The sequence below is a fragment of the Malaclemys terrapin genome, chromosome 1 (assembly GCF_027887155.1).
Source record: "Malaclemys terrapin pileata isolate rMalTer1 chromosome 1, rMalTer1.hap1, whole genome shotgun sequence".
NCBI classification, from domain to species: domain Eukaryota; kingdom Metazoa; phylum Chordata; order Testudines; family Emydidae; genus Malaclemys; species Malaclemys terrapin.
This window is the reverse complement of record NC_071505.1, coordinates 196,485,159-196,501,993: the sequence shown is the minus strand read 5'-3', so window position 1 is coordinate 196,501,993 and position 16,835 is coordinate 196,485,159. Positions and strand designations below refer to the sequence as shown.

General features: G+C 49.7%; 1 protein-coding gene across 2 annotated transcripts in view; it reads right to left on the bottom strand.

Moving 5' to 3' along the window:
- Window positions 1-3,794, bottom strand: part of PDE9A (phosphodiesterase 9A) — a 92,274-nt gene extending 88,480 nt beyond the window's left edge. For both annotated transcript variants that reach the window (XM_054004963.1, XM_054004972.1), the window contains exon 1: window positions 3,543-3,794. In XM_054004963.1, coding sequence (XP_053860938.1) covers window positions 3,543-3,611 — 69 coding nt within the window. In that variant the 5' untranslated portion in view covers window positions 3,612-3,794. The remainder of the gene's footprint in view (window positions 1-3,542) is intronic.
- Between the last annotated feature and the right edge of the window lie 13,041 nt (window positions 3,795-16,835).

Below are 16,835 nucleotides of genomic sequence, written 5' to 3'. Positions count from 1 at the left end.
TAGAGATTTGCCTAGGTTTACAACAGGCTACATAAAAAGCACTAGCGACATCAGTACAAACTAAAAATTCATAAAGACAATGACTTGTTTATACATCTCTATATACTATACACTGAAATGCAAGTACAATATTTATATTCCAATTAATTTATTTTATAATTATATAGTAAAAATGTGAAATTAAGCAATTTTTCAGTAATAGTGTGCTGTGACACTTCTGTATTTTTCTGTCTGATTTTGTAAGCAAGTCGTTTTTAACTGAGGTGAAAGTTGGGGTATGCAAGACAAATCAGATTCCTGAGAGGGATACAATAGTCTGGAAAGGTTGAGAGAGACTGCATAACGGTAATCCTATGGGTACTCATATAGGACTACTCATATGAATAAAGAGTGTGTGAAAGTTGGCCAGAGTACTTCAGAAAGAGATCCGGGGGTCAGAGTGGATCACAAGCTAAATATGAGTCAACATAGTTGCAAAAAAACCAAACATCATTCTGGGATGTATTAGCAGGAGTATTGTAAGCAAGACATGAGGAGTAATTCTTCTGCTCTACTCCGTGCTGATTAGGCCTCAACTGGAGTATTGTGTTCATTTCTGGGCACCACATTTCAGGAAAGATGTGGACAAATTGGAGACAGTCCAGAGAAGAGCAACAAAGATGACTAATGGTGTAGAAAACATCACCTACGAGGGAAGATTGAAAAAATTGGGTTTGTTTAGTCTGGTGAAAAGAAGATGAGAGGGGACATGATAACAGTTTTCAAGTACGTAAAAGGTTGTTACAAGGTGGAGGGAGAAAAAAAGTTCTCCTTAACCTCTGAGGATAGGGCAAGAAACAATGGGCTTAAATTACAGCAATGGAGGTATAGGTGGAAATAAGGAAAACACTTCCTAATTGTCAGGGTGGTTAAGCACTGGAATAAATTGCCCAGAGAGGATGTGGACTCTCCATCACTGGAGATTTTTAAGAGTAGGTTAGACAAACACTTATCAGGGATGGTCTAGATAATACGTAGTCCTGCTATGAGTGCCAGGGACTGGACTAGATGACATCTTGAGGTTCCTTCCCAGCCTACGATTCTATGATTCTACTGCTGGGTTCTCAAACACTTTCATTCTGCAGATTACCAGGATCTCAATATACTGAGCACCCTGGTCTAGCCGTTAGACCGAGTCAGGTCACGTACCAGCTTTGTGCCTCAGTTTACCTAACAGTACACTTACCTGCTAGGATGTGATGCTTAATTAAATGTGAATGTTTTCATTAACAGCTCCTCAAGTGTAATGTGCTACATAACAGATCCTCAGGCATAATACTCAATGAGTCTGATTGTCCTCTGACAAACTCGTGTAAATGAGGAGTAGCTCCACAGAAGTCAATGGTGTACCCCAGTGCAAAACTGGTGTGAGGTCAGAATCAAGCCATTTAAATGCAAAAGTATTTATTGTTATCATTATCATCAGATGCCCTCCTCCATTACAATACTCTGAAATGTTCATCGGTACAGTCAGACTTTGGGGCTAAATCCTTTCAGACTCAAACAATTTTATAATGATCGTATTTCAGTACTGGGTCAAGTAAGGAGTAGTTCAGCATTAGATTAATGAGCTGCCTCTGGAAATCACAAATACTGCATTCCTTGGAAGATTATGGATTCCTTTCATCTAATTATGTCTTTACTTAGGAGGCATGAGGCTTTGCGAAATGCTCTGCTTACCCTGAATGAACCCCCATTTACTCTACATTTTTACTGCAGGAATCCTTCCAAACATTGCACAGATGGAATTTCACATCTGACAAAAGAAACAGATAATGTTCATTGAGCAAAATTTATATTGCTTGAGTTTGCGTTACTATTTCATGCAGTCATGCCTCTGGTGTGTTCTTCTGCGATACAATTACTCTCCAGAGACTAATCCTGGGAAATGCTCAATTTTTAGCAGGAGGAAGTGACAAGTATTATTAAGTAAATATGATGTAAATACTCTTGATCTTTTTAAAATAAAAATTAAAACCTTTGTTTTTCTATTTTTGAAGGTTTTAGGGAACTTGACACAGCAAGTGTCATTTCCTTGGATTATTAGGCAACTAGCTCTGCTACGCTGTGGCAAAACATAAATCCTCCCTCCTGTTTAACAGAGTTTGGATGCTTCTTTCTGCTAGTGACGAAGAGCTGACAGCAATAGAGATTTCACCTTCAACTCAAAGCCCCCAAACTGATGAGGTGATAATATTCTGCTCTGGGGAAACTTGTGCAGCTCTACATTATCCAAGGTCTTATTTTGACTACATTCCTGATTCTCTATTTGCATGCTTCTGTGAGCTTGCCTTATGCAGGAGAATTGGTTAAGTCTAATAGGTGATCAGAGCAGTCGGGGCAGGGGGAAGATGGGAGAACTTCAGGAAAAGGTGACACACTTTGATATGACTGTAGGCAGCTAATCCTAAATTACCTGTTTATAAGGTCATTTAAAACATGGGGGGAAATGCATAATGCTAGTTCTTTCCTAAGGAAAAGTTGAGGCTAGGTAAAATAATAATTTAGGCTTGAATCTTAAAAGCTGGCTATTTTGAATTTTGCAAGCCACAGTGAGATCACGCTTTAATAGCTTACTGTCTTCTATTTGCTGTATAAGATAAGGCACTAGATTTGTGGCTGAAAGATGATCTAGGATAAATTAGTAATAGAAACAATAGGATGTTTATATGTAAAATGCATGTCTAATATATTTCACATATTCTGAGCTGTATGTTTTTTAGTTACTAAACATTCCTCAGAGCAGGGAAAGCATCTTCCTCCATGTTCTGTGTAGCACTGAGCACACAATAAACAATATCTGAAGTTCTGATAAAAGTTTAATGATATGAAAGAAGAACTTTGCCAATGTTATTGGGGATCCCTACCTGCTGCTACAAATACATAAGGCACTATAATAACGAAATAGCTTCCTATACCATTTAAAATATATTTTAAAATGTCTTCCTACTGTTAATATCCATGTGCTAGACAATCTCAAAATAATGCAACATAGCTTCTTTTCCAGTTACTAGTGATCATGTGAAAACCAGGAAAGCACCTTTCCACATGCAAAACTTTGCAAACACGTAATGGGCTGCTCTTGTAGAGCAATCCTGGAAGACTATTAAATCAGGAATTCTCTCTCTCTCTCTCTCTCTCTCTCTCTCACACACACACACACACACACACATACACACACAAAGCCCTGCACCACAGAGAGTCCTAATTGCACTTAAAAAAAAAACAACCCCTATATTCATTTGCAAAACAGAAGTAACTCAAGAGCATTTTACAAAGAGTCAAGATCCATGCCAGAGCTGAATATAAACACCTTTTATATCTTATAGATCACATAATAAATACAAAAAGAACAGGAGTACTTGTGGCACCTTAGAGACTAACAAATTTATTAGAGCATACGGCTGCTACTCTGAAACCTGCCATAATAAATACAGCCTGACATCATTATTGCTGCTGCTTACTGAAAGAGACACCAGTTTGTGAAAAATAAGAAAAAGTACCTTTTGAATTCTTCCATCAATATCCAAATAAATACACTTGGGTCGGTAAGTTGAGGAGCCGGATCCCATCTTGTTACAATTGGACTTTTACTGTACTTTCTCAGTGTCAGCTATAGAGCAGGAAAAAAGGTTTAGCCAAACAACACTGAGCCACCACTGCCAGATCCTTTAGTGTCTTTGCTCTTCTATATACCACAGTCTCATGCTATGAAGATCCCTCCTCTAACATGCATGCATTTTGCTGTGGCTGTGTGCGCGCGTGCCCCCTCCTCTTAGTTTTTCTTTTCTCTGACTCCAGCTGCCTTGGACAGGGAAACACAAGCTTCAGATCCTGTCTTCAAGTGCCCTCCCGATTCCCATAGCAACCCCCTTTGACTTCAGAGCTGGGAGCCTGTGGGCAATCAATCTGTAATGCTGTACTGGAGAGCGGGGCTTGATTAGCTGCTTTCAAAACACAAGACAAAGTACCACTTATCACTGGGAGAATCCTCTACATTAGACTGCAGTCAGTGTCACTTAATTTTATGGTGAAATGGAAACGGAATAATCAATTAACATCTATCCTTTCAGTTGCCTTTCTATGCATTTTAAGAAGTGTGACAGACTCCCAGCTGCACTGGACGCTGACCCAACCCATTTTAAAAACACCATGTAGCCAGAGCTGGGACTGACCCAGCTAAAACTAAGCAGTTTCATTTATATACTGCCTTTGTTATCATTGCGTAGAACACAAGCCAGGCAAGAAAGAGTTACAGTAAAAAAGTTTGAAGAAAACAAAGCCTGCCTGTTGCCATTGACACCAATGTCCTAAATGCAATTCCTCTGTTTAAAAGAAATTTAGGTAAATGTTAAGTACTCTGGGAAACGTGTACCATATTTGAAAACACAGTCTAAAAACTGGAGGGAGCAATACATTTGCTGTTTGATTCTAAGAGAACTCCAAATGCCATCTGCTGAATGTCTGTCTTGTTTTGCATTGTCAGTGTCTATGGGGAACAAGAACAGTGGTTGGTAATTCTCCGTGGTAGTGTGAAGAGACTTTGAGACAGCGATTCCTCTGACTTCACAAGGCAGACATGATCAGGCAAGCTGTGAGCAGGCAGTGCTGCTGGAAATAGCACATTAGGTTACTTTTATTTCTAAGTGCTTTCTGCGGCTTTTAGTGCTTCTGCAGCTGAGTTAGTAAAATATTTCCCTGACTCTTTTGTGTGGCAGCCTGAGAGAAACTATGGAAGATGTGAAACAGTGGATGCACTGAGGGCCCAAATCTGCCTCTCTGACTCACATGACAGCCCTTATTGTATGAGCTGATGTTAATGGGACTACTTGTGTAGTGAGGTACTCCTCAGTATGAGTAAAGTGTAAGAATTGGGCCCTAAGTAACTGAGGAAGAGGACCATGGACAGAGTCAAAAGTGAGTCAGAACCTGCAGGCCTTATTCAAGCAGAACTCTCATGGATTTAAATGGGAGCTTTACCCGAGTAATAAGTCCAGATCAGATCCACAATTGTATCAATACCACCCTAACAGTGTCGGCAGACAATCTTTATAAATGATGACCTCGAGCTCTTTATAAGATCTCAGAGTTTAGTAAACCACTTTTATTAGAAGGTCTACTCTCTTATTTCATAATCTCATTGTAGATTTATAAAAGTTGGTTGAAGATAAGCAGATTTTTTAAATTCTCTTGTAACAAACTTCATGACAGGCCAGGAGTAGGATTTGAATCCTGGCCATTTAGCACCAAACCATACAACTCCAACACTTGAAATAAAGGAAAACCTCCATTACATAGCCGCAGTAGTAGGCTGTTGTTATTTATAGTGTAACTCCTAGAGGAAAGGGGCATGACACACACTTCAGCAACATGTTTCACTTTCCCTGCTGATTTGTTTAGCACATTATTCTGTTACTGAGGCTCACATGCATCTTCATATATTCAACCAATAATCTTGGGGTATTAGTTACATCACTCACCTGTTTTTGTGTTTGTCTAGTTTGATCAGTCCTCTGTTCTTTTCAAAACACTTAGCACTTTGAGCTGGAGAGACCCACTCCTTATCCCAAGCACCCAACCAAATGGAACATGCCTAGGTTAGCATTCAGAAAAATGCAAGAAGTTCCTCCAGTTCTCATTTCAGGTTCAATTCTGTCCATGCATGTGTAAGTGGGGGAATGATCCCGCTATTGTGGGGAACTTTCCTGGCTTATACACTACCCTGGTGAAATGGGATCCAGAGCTTGCCCCACTCCGCATGGCTCCTGGAAGCAGCAGCAGCATGTCCCCCTCTGGCTCCTACGCATAGGGGCAGCCAGGGGGCATCTGTTGCGGAGTGTGGGGGAGTCAGGGCCCTGCACCCCTCTTCCCGAGATTCACTGCGACTCTCAACCAGCCAGTAAAGCAGAAGGTTTATTTAAGGACAGGAACACAGTCTCAAGCAGAGCGTGTAGGTACGACCAGACCCCCTCAATTAGGTCCCTCTGGGAGGTTCAGGGAGCTTAGACCCCAGTTTGGGGTTCCCTGCGTTGCACCACCCAGCCCAAACCGAAACTAAACTCCCCACTCCTCCTGCTGCTCTTCTCCTTTGTCCAGTCTCCCGGGCAGAAGGTGTTAATTCTCCCCACCCCCGTTCCTGGCTCAGGTTACAGCTCAGGTAGCTTCCTTCAAGGGAAGTCCCCCCTCCTCACTGCAATCCCCCTGCAACATTCCCAGGTCAAATCTGCCCTGCTCCCTGCTCCGTCACATCCTGCTCCGTCACATCTCTCCCCCCTTCGAGACTGAACTGAGCGGGGTCACTCTGACCAGTGACCTGGGGAAGTTCAGGGCTCTCTCTCCGGGACAATGCATCCGCTAAAAGGTTGTCACGTCCCTTCACATGGACCACGTCCATGTCATAATCCTGCAGGAGCAGGCTCCATCTCAGGAGCTTGGCGTTGGCTCCTTTCATCTGGTGCAGCCAGGTCAGGGGAGAGTGGTCGGTGTGCACGGTGAAGTGACGCCCAAAGAGATATGGCTCTAGTTTCTTGAGGGCCCACACCATGGCCAGGCATTCCTTCTCGATGGCCGCGTAGTTCTGCTCCCGGGGTAGCAACTTCTTGCTCAGGTACACGATGGGGTGTCTCTCCCCCTTTTCATCCTCCTGCATTAACACCGCCCCCAGTCCTGTGTCTGAGGCATCGGTGAACACCATAAAGGGCTTGTCAAAGTCTGGGTTTGCCAGAACTGGGCCACGGACCAGAGCCTCCTTCAGCGCCCGGAGAGCCTCCTGGAACTCCTCGGTCCAGACCACTTTGTCTGGCTTCCCCTTCTTGCACAGCTCAGTGATGGGGGCGGCTATGGCGCTAAAGTGGGGCACGAACCTCCGATAGTACCCTGCCATCCCAATAAAGGCTTGGACCTGCTTTTTGGTTTGAGGAGCGGGCCAGTCTCTGATCACCTCCACTTTGGCTGGTTCCGGCTTTAGGCAACCGCTTCCCACTCGGTGGCCTAGGTAGGATACCTCAGCCATCCCCACCTTGCACTTCTCCGGTTTTACGGTCAGCCCAGCCTTCTGGAGTCGGTCCAGCACTTGTCTAACCTGGGTTATGTGGTCCTCCCAGGTCTGGCTAAAGACACAGATGTCATCGATATATGCCACGGCAAAACTCTCCATCCCCCTCAGTAGCTGATCCACCAGGCGCTGGAAGGTGGCCGGTGCTCCCTTGAGGCCGAAGGGCAGGGTCAGGAACTCATAGAGCCCCAGAGGGGTGACAAAGGCCGATTTCAGCCTGGCATCTGCATCCAGCGGCACTTGCCAATAGCCCTTTGGAAGATCCATGGTGGTAAGGTACCGAGCACCTCCCAGCTTGTCTAGGAGCTCGTCCGGCCTGGGCATGGGGTAGGCATCGGCTACAGTGATGGCATTGAGCTTCCGATAGTCCACACAGAACCGGATCGACCCGTCCTTTTTGGGGACCAGCACCACCGGCGAGGCCCAAGGGCTGGAAGACGGCTGGATCACCCCCAAAGCCAGCATGTCATTGACCTCTCTTTCCAGGTCCTGAGCAGTTTTCCCTGTGGCTCGGAAGGGGGAGCATTTTATAGGCGGGTGCGATCCTGTCTGCACCCGGTGGACAGTCAGATTAGTGCGTCCAGGCTGCTTGGAAAACAGCTGTTGGTACAGATGCAGCACCCCTCCGATCTCAGCTCGCTGGGCAGGGGTTAGCCGATCAGAGAGGGGAATTGCTTCCAGGGGGAAGCCAACTCTTGTCCCAGGGAATAGATCTACTAAAGGGTCATCTCCCTGCCCCTCCCAATGTCCACACACGGCCAACACCATATTCCCCCTGTCATAATATGGCTTCATCATATTCACATGGTACACCCGGTGGTGGTGTGCCCAGTTCGACAGCTCCACCACATAGTTTACCTCGTTTAGTTGCTTGACAACCTTGAAGGGCCCTTCCCAGGCGGCCTGGAGTTTGTTTTTCCTCACGGGGATGAGGACCATCACCTGATCCCCAGTGGCGAAGGCGCGGGCCCGTGCTGTGCGGTCATACCAGACCTTCTGCTTCCTCTGGGCTCTGGCCAGATTCTCCCTGGCCAGGCCCATGAGCTCAGCAAGTCGTTCCCGGAAGGTCAGGACATACTCCACCACCTACTCTCCGTCAGGAGTGGCCTTCCCCTCCCATTCGTCTCTCATCAGGTCCAGGGGCCCCCTTACCCGCCTTCCATATAGCAGTTCGAAAGGCGAAAACCCGGTAGACTCCTGGGGTACCTCCCTGTACGCAAACAGCAGGTGAGGTAAGTACTTGTCCCAGTCCTGTGGGTGCTGATTCATAAATGTTTTCAGCATCATTTTTAGTGTCCCATTGAACCTCTCCACCAGCCCGTTGGATTGGGGGTGATATGCTGAGGCACAGTTGTGCCGGACCCCACATCTCTCCCACAAGCACCGGAGTAGGGCCGACATGAAGTTGGACCCTTGGTCCGTCAAGACTTCCTTGGGGAACCCCACTCGGCTGAAAATGGTCAGCAGCGCATCCGCCACAGTGTCTGCTTCGATGGACGATAAGGGCACTGCCTCGGGGTAGCGGGTGGCGAAATCTACCACCACCAGGATGTATTTCTTCCCAGACCGGGTTGTCTTGCTGAGAGGTCCCACTATGTCCATGGCCACCTTCTGGAAAGGCTCCTCTATGATGGGCAAAGGTCTCAATGCTGCCTTCCCCTTGTCCCGGGCCTTCCCCACCCTCTGGCAGGGGTCACAGGATCGGCAGTACTGCCGGACGTTGGTGAAGACCCCGGGCCAGTAAAAGTTCTGTAGCAGCCTCTGCCTGGTGCGCCGGATCCCCTGGTGCCCTGCGAGAGGGATGTCATGGGCCAGGTACAGTAGCTTGTGGCGAAACTTCTGGGGAACCACCAGCTGCCTCCTGATCCCCCACGACTCCACTTCCCCTGGGGGAGCCCACTCTCAGTACAGGAACCCCTTCTCCCACAGGAACCTCTCTTTGCATCCTCTCCTCATGGTCTGTACCACACTGAGGTCAGCCAGGCCCCTTAGCTTCCGCAGGGAGGGGTCCTTCTGCAACTCGGCCTGGAACTCGGCGGCTGGGGAAGGGATGGGGACCTGCTCCCTCTCGTCGGCTGGGTCGGAAGCCCCAGCCACCCCGAGGCCTGTCCTTGGGTGTTCCCTCCCCACCCGGAAAGGGTTCGGTGCCTCCGGTGGGACATCCTTCCCAAGGTCAGGGCGTAGTGCCCCTCGCCGGCTCTGGCTACGGGTCACGACTAAGGCGGTCTGGGGGCTGCTTGGCCAGTCCTCTAGGTCCCCCCCCATCAACACCTCAGTGGGCAAATGGTGGTGCACTCCCACGTCCTTGGGGCCCTCCTTGGCCCCCCATTTCAGGTGTACCCTCGCTACGGGAACCTTGAATGGGGTCCCGCCCACCCTGGTCAGGGTCAGGAAGGTGTTGGGCACCACCCGATCTGGGGCCACCACCTCGGGCCGGGCCAGTGTCACCTCTGCGCCCGTGTCCCAGTATCCATAAACTTTCTTCCCATCCACCTCCAGGGGAACAAGGCACTCGCTCGGCAGGGACAGCCCCGCGCCAACCCTGTAAACGGAGAACTTTGAATCCGGAGCATCTGGCCCCCCAGAGAAGCTGGCCGGGGGCCCTTCTCTCTCTTGAGCAGTTGATAAGCTGCCAGCCCCTCTTGCGTGAGAAGCCTGCCCCTCGTCCGTCTGGGCCTCTACCAAGTTAACCCGGTGCGGGTTCGGCCTGCTCAGTCTGTCCTTGAGCTTGGGGCACTGGGCCCGAACGTGGCCTCTTCGGCCGCAGTAATAGCAGCTCATGTCCCGTGGGTCCCCTCGAGCCGGTCGGTTGTCCCTGATGCTGGGCATTCCCCGTGGGAGGGGATTCCCCATATTCCCCCTTTGGGAGGTCCCAGGGTGACTCTCTCTCTGCGTCGCGGCGGGCCTGTTCCTTTGGGGCTCCTCCCTGCCACCCCCTGACCGGCTCTTTACAAACTCATCGGCCAGCTGCCCTGCATGTCGCGGGTTCTCTGGCTTTCGGTCCACCAACCATAGCCTCAGGTCGGATGGGCACCGCTCATACAGTTGCTCCAGTACCAGCAGTTTAATCAGGTCCTCCTTCGTCTGGGCCCCATCTGCCCACTTGCTGGCGTATCTTTCCATGCGGACGGCTAGTTGCAGATATGAGATCTCAGGGGTTTTATCCTGACTCCGGAACCTTTCCCGGTACATCTCAGGAGTCAGCCCAAACTCACGTAGCAGGGCCTTTTGAATAGTTCGTAGTCCCCTTTCTCTGCCTCTCCCAGTTGGCGGTACAATGCCACGGCTTTGGGGTCCAGTAAGGGGGTAAGGACCCGGAGTCTGTCCGCGGGATCAACCCGGTGCAGCTCGCAGGCCGTCTCAAAGGCCTCCAGGAAGTCATCCATGTCCTCCCCCTCCTTGCGTGGGGCCAGGATGCACTTATCAAAGCTCCGTGCAGTCCTGGGTCCCCCCTCACTCACCGCAGCCGGGGGTTCGCTGCCCTTCAGTCTCGCCAGTTCCAGGTCATGCTGACGCTGTCTCTCATTCTCCTCCCGTTCATGCTGACGCTGTCTCTCATTCTCCTGTCTCTGTCTCTTTCTCCTCCCGTTCATGCTGTCTCTGTTGTTCACGATCCTCCAGCTCTCTCAGTTTTAGCTCTTTCTCCCATTCCAGCCAATTCCGCTCCACGGATGCCGAACGTCGCCGGGAGGATCCTCTGCTGGCCGGCGAGCTTCGCCGGGAGGGTCCCCTGCTGGCCGGGAGGGTCACGGCGCCTTCGGTATTTGCTGGGCTCCTCCCCACCCTTCCCTTAGGCATAGGAAGGAGGGGTCTCGGGAAGCCCTCAGCAGCCGGCTGACCACTCCCAGCTGGGACAGACACTGGTGCCTGCGCTGCATTTGCCAGGCTGCTTCCCTGAGACACAGGGATCAGTTCATTCGCGCGATCTTCCGCCTCCAGCCGGGCAACGAGCTGTTCTTTGGTGAGCCTCCCAATGCACAGCCCCCTCTGCTTGCACAGCTCCACCAGGTCGCTCTTAAGCCGCTTGGCATACATCTTCCTGCTGGCCACTCACCGGCCTGTGTGCTCACAGCTCCCCACAGTTCCCAGGGGGCCCCCTAGTGTGCCAGCCCTTCTCGAGGTCACCACCTCTCTGCCAGGGTCGAGCTGCAGACTCCTCCGCCCCTGGGACCACTCGCTGCGATCCCCCCGGGGGACCCTGTTACTGCAAAAGTCCTTCTCGCTGGTCACACACTCCCAGGGGTAATAACCGTCTCTCTCTCACTCTTCAGCACGCCTGGTCCCCGTCAATCCCCCTTCGTTTTACTGCTCCCCAGTCACTTACTGCAGGAAGCGCTGTCCACGGGGTGCAGTAGATCCCACCGCTACCACCAGTTGTTGCAGAGTGTGGGGGAGTCAGGGCCCTGCACCCCTCTTCCCGAGATTCACTGCGACTCTCAACCAGCCAGTAAAGCAGAAGGTTTATTTAAGGACAGGAACACAGTCTCAAGCAGAGCGTGTAGGTACGACCAGACCCCCTCAATTAGGTCCCTCTGGGAGGTTCAGGGAGCTTAGACCCCAGCTTGGGGTTCCCTGCGTGGCACCACCCAGCCCAAACCGAAACTAAACTCCCCACTCCTCCTGCTGCTCTTCTCCTTTGTCCAGTCTCCCGGGCAGAAGGTGTTAATTCTCCCCACCCCCGTTCCTGGCTCAGGTTACAGCTCAGGTAGCTTCCTTCAAGGGAAGTCCCCCCTCCTCACTGCAATCTCCCTGCAACATTCCCAGGTCAAATCTGCCCTGCTCCCTGCTCCGTCACATCCTGCTCCGTCACAGCATCACATGCTGCCCCTGCCCCAAGCGTCGCCCCTACAGCTCCCATTGGCCAGGAACCACGGCCAATGGGAGCTGCGGGGGCGTGCCTGTGGACGGGTCAGCATGCAGAGCCGCCTGGCCGCTGCTTTCGGGAGAGGTAAGCACCGCCCGGAGCCTGCCCCTTTGCTCCCCCATCCCAACTCCCTGCCCGAGCCCTGATTCCCCTCCTGCCCTCCAAACCCCTCGGTCCCACCCAGATCACCCTCCTGCACTCCAAACCCCTTATCCCCACCCCCAGCCAGACCCTTCACCCCCTCCCGCACCCCAACCCTCAATTTCGTGAGCATTCATGGCCTGTCATACAATTTCCATACCCAGATGTGGCTCTCGGGCCAAAACGTTTGCCCATCCTTGATCTGAGTCCTCGCTCCCACTTCCTTTACCCAGAGGCCTGCCTGACCTCAAGGGCTCCCCTTCCACTTTCCTGTGTGTTAGAGACCTCGTAACCCCGACAAGGCTGGTCCCAGGATTCCTGGGGGGCTCGACCCCCAACCCTGTCGTGGTCACTTAGGGTAGGGGCTAGGGTGTTTCCACTCCGGGGTGCTCTCTGAAATGTCTCTAGAATGTAAGGGAAGTTCAGTCTGTTCCTCACATGTCCCAGGCCTCCTTCTCAGGCTCTGGCTGTGCTGCAGAGACGCTGTGGGTTGGACACTTGCTCTGGCGGTGGCCACACGCCCTCAGCCTCTAGGTGGCAGGACCCTTTTTCCCAGCATTGCCCCCGCCCCGTCAGGGTTATGATCCCCCTCTGAGTCTGGCCTGCAGAGCCTCTTGGTTGGGGGCATCTCCCTGCATTGGGCCTGCTGCCCAGGGTCCCCCTCGCTCTCTCCAGCTGCTCACCGTACCCAGCTCCAGCCCCCTCCAGCCCCAGCTCCAGCTCCACCACTCTGCCTCAGCTCCCGCTCCACTCTGCCTCAGCACGGCTGCTGCTCTGCCTTCAGCTCCCTGGGCTGCTTCTCTGGCCCCTCTGGCTCCGGTTGCTGCAGCTCTGCTCCCAGCCCAGGTCTGCTCTGTGGGCTGCTCCCAGCTCTGACCTGCTTCCTGGGCTGCTTTTCTGGCCTGGCTCTGCTCTGCTCCCCAGCTCAGCTTGGGCCCCTGCTCTCTCCTTAGCTCTGCCCCACTCTGTCTGACCCAGGCAATTCCAGCTCACACGGAGGACAGAACCTGGGGCATTGGCCTCTCCCCATTGTCCCTGGGGACTGTCAGTCTCAGGGTCCTGATTTCCCATTGACCCTTCCCCTTACTTTTAGTACGGGGAGCTAGCCAATCAGAACACCCCCACTGAGTTTTAGTAAGAGGACAACAGTCCTCTTACACATGCAACTTCAGTCAACTTCAATAGTATTTCTATCTACCTTTGAGCCTAGTTTTTATAACCTGACTTCTATTTCTGTAGAGACACTAAGAATTATTGGTGAATTTCCTTAACATGCTGTTTACTCTCTCTTCATGATCATTAATGAAGATGTGAGGAGATCAGACTAGAGGACCACCGTGGTCCATCTTGGCCTTGGAATCTATGATAAGCATGACTGGACCCAACACCAATCCCTTTTGTACCCCCATAGATCTCTCTTCCAACTTGATGGATTGCCATGTACCATTGTCCTTTTCTTGTGGATCTAGAATTAAAGCACTGCTAAAGCCATCTAATCCAGCTCCCTGCCCATGCATATTATTCCCTACTCTACATTTACCAGTGTTTTGTCCTCCAGCCAGGGCCGGTGCAAGGAAGTTTCGCGCCCTAGGCTAAACTTTCACCTTGCACCCCCCCCCAGCCCTGCGGCAGCTCTCCGCCCTGAGGCGCTCTCCCCCCCACGCGGCAGCTCCCCCCCAGCGGAGCTGTGCGGCTGCTTCCCACCCCAGCTCACCTCTGCTCCACCTCCTCCCCGAGCACGCCGCCCCCCGCTCTAATTCTCCTCCCCTCCCAGGCTTGCAGCGCCAAACAGCTGATTGGTGCGGCAAGCCTGGGAGGCGGGAGAAGTGGAGCGGCAACCATGCGCTCAGGGAGGAACGCTGTAAAAAAAAATTGGTAGCACCACTTTGTGGTGCCCCCAAATCTTGGTGCCCTAGGCAACCACCTAGTTCACCTTAATGGTAGCACCGGCCCTGCCTCCAGCCAGTTTCAAATCCATGTGACTGCATTCCTATCCCAGACAATTAGAAGTAATTTTGAGAATAAGACTTTGGGCTTGTCTACATTTAAAATGCTACAGTGGCACCACTGCAGTGCTTGAGTGTAGATACTCCCCACGCTGACAGGAGGGGTTCTCCCATCAGCATAGGTAATTAATCTCCACGAGAGGTGGTAGCTAAATTGATGGAAGGATTCATCATCGCTTTAGTGCACAGTCTGCACTGGGTGTTAGGTCGGCTTAACTATGCTGCTCAGGGGTGTGGATTTTTTACATCCCTGAGCAACACAGTTAAGCCAACTTCATTTTCTAGTGTGGACCTCAGACCTTTGTGACATTGGGTTCAACCATCCAGCGCACTAGATCCTGCCAGGGGAGGCAAAGGAGGCTTTCATCAAGGGGAAACCCCTGTACTTACAGAAAGCACAGTTGGTTCTCTAGCATTTATACAGGAAAGACAGGATCACAGTTTTTAAAGCTTCATCTGAAAGAGAGACACAGAGAAGTGGAAATGGAAATGTAATTATCGGCCTCAGAAACATGAAGGGCCAGACGCTGGTGTTAGCATGATTTGAACCAACCGTTTCAGGAAGCTTAGATATTTCTTGGGATTAGGTTACCTAGCCATCCCTCTGGCAAAAGAACAGGGAGGTTATTAAAAATAAATCAAACATTTTTCTAGCCTATTTTGTATCTCTGCCTCCCATTTTGCTTCCTCTGCCTCACCTGTGTCCTTTTTCCAATTTCCAAACTGCTACTATAAGCCTCTCTCAGGTCTGACTTTCACAGGCTCCCCTGAGGGCCTTGTCTTACTGCTTTACTCTTCCATATTTTTTAACTCTTCCACTTATTCTAATGCATCATTTTCTCTGCCCCAAAGCTCAAAAATGTTCCTCTCACTGTCCTCCCCCGCCCCCAGTTCTCTCTCTCTAAATCTGTTTTTCTCACTCACCTCTCCTTTGGGGTTTTTTCCCCTCAGTTTCTCCACTCTCCTAGATTTCCACCCCCCCCCCCCCTTAATCTGTGTTTTAGGCCTTGTCTTCACAGGAAAGTTTTACACATTATACTGGGATAGTGATACTGGGCATAACACACACACCCCTGCCCCCTGTGTGGATACTCTTATTCTGGAATAAAAGAGGGTTTTTTGGTTTAGCTTAAACCCCTTTAAATTCACACCTTCACTTATACCAGTACAACTTTCCCATGTAGACTAGCCCTTATGCTTTCTCTCCTCCCATGTCTTTTATACCTTTGCCATTTCCCCCCTAGCCAGCACTGGAAACAATCACATTTGATGCTGATTACACCCTGCTGAATCAATAATCACAGAACATTTCTAAGATATCATTGCACCTGTCCGTCCAGGTTGCCAAGGCGTGTGTTCAAGCCTTCATTATCTAGCACCTCTACTATTGGCACCAGCCACATTTCTCCCTGTCTGCCAAAAATCCATTCAAAGGGCTGCTGCCAGGATCATCTTCCTGGCTCACTGCTTAGACCTCCTTGTCCTCCTCTTTGTACCCCCCTCCACTAGCTCTCCCTGCTCCATCCAAACTCCTCGTCTTTGCCTTGAAGGCGCTTCATCACTTAGTCCCCCACTATTGATCAGATCTACTCACTTACTGAGACATCCACCCTCTCCTTTGCTCCACCAATGATACCAGCCTCAATCCGCTTCCTCCTTATGCAACTTTGTGTGTTCCCTCTACCCAGCCCTCCTTGTGTGGAGAAAAAATACCCGAGAGAATCTATATGTCCTAGTGAGGATGGAAAATGATAAAATACAGGCAGGATCTGATCAGAAATAGTAAAATAAAAGAAGAGTCCCATTCAATTACATTGTGTAATGGCAGACAGCTAAAAGGAGACAAGATTTTAAACTGCTTTTATATCAATGCTAGGAGTCTAAATAATAAAATGGGTGAACTAGAGTGCCTCGTATTAAATGAGGATATTAATATAATAGGCATCACAGAAACTTGGTGGAATGAGGATAATCAATGGAATACAGTAATACCAGGGTACAAAATATATCAGAAGGACAGAACAGGTTGTGCTGGTGGGGGAGTGGCAGTATATGAGAAAGAAAGCATAGAATCAAATGAAGTAAAAATCGTAAATGAATCAAACTGTACCATAGAATCTCTATGGATAGAAATTCCATGCTCTAATAACAAGAATATAGCGGTAGGGTTATATTACCGGCCACCTGACCAGGATGGTGATCGTGACTGTGAAATGCTCAGGCAGATTAGAGAGGCTATTAAAATAAAAAACTCAATAATAAAAATGGGGGATTTCAATTATCCTCATATTGACTGCGTACATGTCACCTCAGGACAGGATGCAGAGATAACATTTCTGGACACCTTAAATGACTGCTTCTTGGAGACACTGGTCCTGGAACCCACCACAGGAGACGCAATTCTTGATTTAGTCTTAAGTGGAGCACAGGATCTGGTCCAAGAGGTGAATATAGCTGGACCACTTAGTAATAGTGACCATAATAGAATTAAATGTAATATCCGTGTGGCAGGAAAAACACCACAGCCGCCCAACACTGTAGCATTTAATTTCAGAAAGGAGAACGACACAAAAATGAGGAGGTTAGTTAAACAGAAATTAAAGGATACAGTGCCAAAAGTTAAATTTCTGCAAGCTGTGTGGAAACTTTTTAAAGACACCATAATAGAGGCTCAACTTAAATGTATAGCCCAAATTAAAAAAACCTAGTAAGAGAACCAAAAAAGAGCCAC